Source organism: Suricata suricatta, unplaced genomic scaffold, assembly GCF_006229205.1.
Source record: "Suricata suricatta isolate VVHF042 unplaced genomic scaffold, meerkat_22Aug2017_6uvM2_HiC HiC_scaffold_7668, whole genome shotgun sequence".
Taxonomy (NCBI): Eukaryota; Metazoa; Chordata; class Mammalia; order Carnivora; family Herpestidae; genus Suricata; species Suricata suricatta.
The window spans coordinates 1-1202 of NW_021914965.1; the positions used below are offsets into that span (position 1 = coordinate 1).

General features: G+C 51.9%; 1 protein-coding gene across 1 annotated transcript; it reads right to left on the reverse strand.

Annotated features, from left to right (window-relative positions):
* Window positions 1-269: 269 nt before the first annotated feature.
* Window positions 270-1181, reverse strand: LOC115285315 (nebulin-related-anchoring protein-like). The gene is made up of 2 exons (XM_029931605.1): window positions 960-1181; window positions 270-383 (listed from the first exon to the last, which is right to left on the reverse strand). The coding sequence occupies exons 1-2, from the start codon at window positions 1179-1181 to the stop codon at window positions 270-272; spliced, it is 336 nt and encodes a 111-aa protein (XP_029787465.1).
* Between the last annotated feature and the right edge of the window lie 21 nt (window positions 1182-1202).

Below are 1202 nucleotides of genomic sequence, written 5' to 3' on the forward strand. Positions count from 1 at the left end.
TGCTAATCAACAGCGAGTTACAACCCTTCTGGATTATTCTTTGGTTGCCACTAATTCTCTACGTAAATTGGTATAGCTTCTCAAGAATGCCTCCCCGGGATGTGGAAGGGTGTGTGGAAGGTTAACCAGGGTGCCCTGCAGGTGCAAAACGAAGAGGTACTTCTCTGAGTCACACTCAGAACAAGCATGGGGGCTGAGGAGAGAGCATCAGAGGAAAAGATGGCTCTTGGTGTCGTGGGCTGAGAACTGCTGGGAGCCAGGGCCTGCGCTCAGGTTACCTCGCTGACCAGTTGTCCTGCCTTCTTCGCCTGTTCCAAATTGAGGCTCCCTTCCGTCAGCCACCCGACTCCTTTCATCCATGCCAGGTCGGCCTTGTACTGCAGCTGCAAGAGAAAACCCAAGCTGCGATCAGATGCATGGGTGCAGATGGGGCAACGGCGAGGGCAGAGTTAGGAAAACCCCTGCTTTTGCATTTGTAGAACTTCCCTCTGGTCTTTCCTAGTCAGGCTGGACCCTCCTCACAGGTGAAGCCCTTGGACTCACCCTGTAACCAGCAGAACATTCTGCCTTAGTGCTGAAATACCACAACCCTACCAAAAAGAGGGCTTTTCACACTTTTTTGACCAAAACCCATTATCTCCCAACCTGCTAAGTTTCCAAGATTTACTTGCCATTTTCGACACTTGCCTCCCCTTTGCTCAGCGCCATGATCAACACATCTGGCCTTCTGCACGAGCTCTGGGCCCCAACCCTCCACCGCCTTGCCTCTGTTGTCTCAACTGTATCTACAGCTCTACCTCCCCACCTGCCTTCCCTGGGGCCGGCACATGTCAGCAGTTCTTCCTGGTCCTCTGGGCCACGTAACAGACTCATGCATGGGTTCCAAATCACTCTCAAAATGTCACTGTGCCCAACTGCAAGGGATGTAGGGAGAGAACTGGCAGTGAGTGAGGGCTCACCTCGCTCTGGAGCCCATAGGCTTTCTTGGCCCATTGAGTCTTCATATCCTCTGGCAGCACAGTGTATTCATGCAGTTTTCTCCTGTAGTCCAGGTCGCTGGCCAGAGCTTGGGCCTTCTTAGCATGTTTGATGTGTACCATATCCATGGGTAGGTGAAAGTGGGTCTTGCTCTCTTCGAAGCCTTTCTTATATTCAACCTTGAATGTACCAACAAGGCCCATTACTTGAAGTCTGCCTTTGCA

Excerpts from the sequence above, each read along its gene's own strand:
- LOC115285315 (XM_029931605.1), bottom strand. The coding sequence starts at position 1,181 with ATGGGCCTTGTTGGTACATTCAAGGTTGAATATAAGAAAGGCTTCGAA. Across the intron at positions 384-959 it reads CCTATGGGCTCCAGAGCGAG|CTGCAGTACAAGGCCGACCT; the intron begins GTGAGCCCTCAC and ends TTTCTCTTGCAG.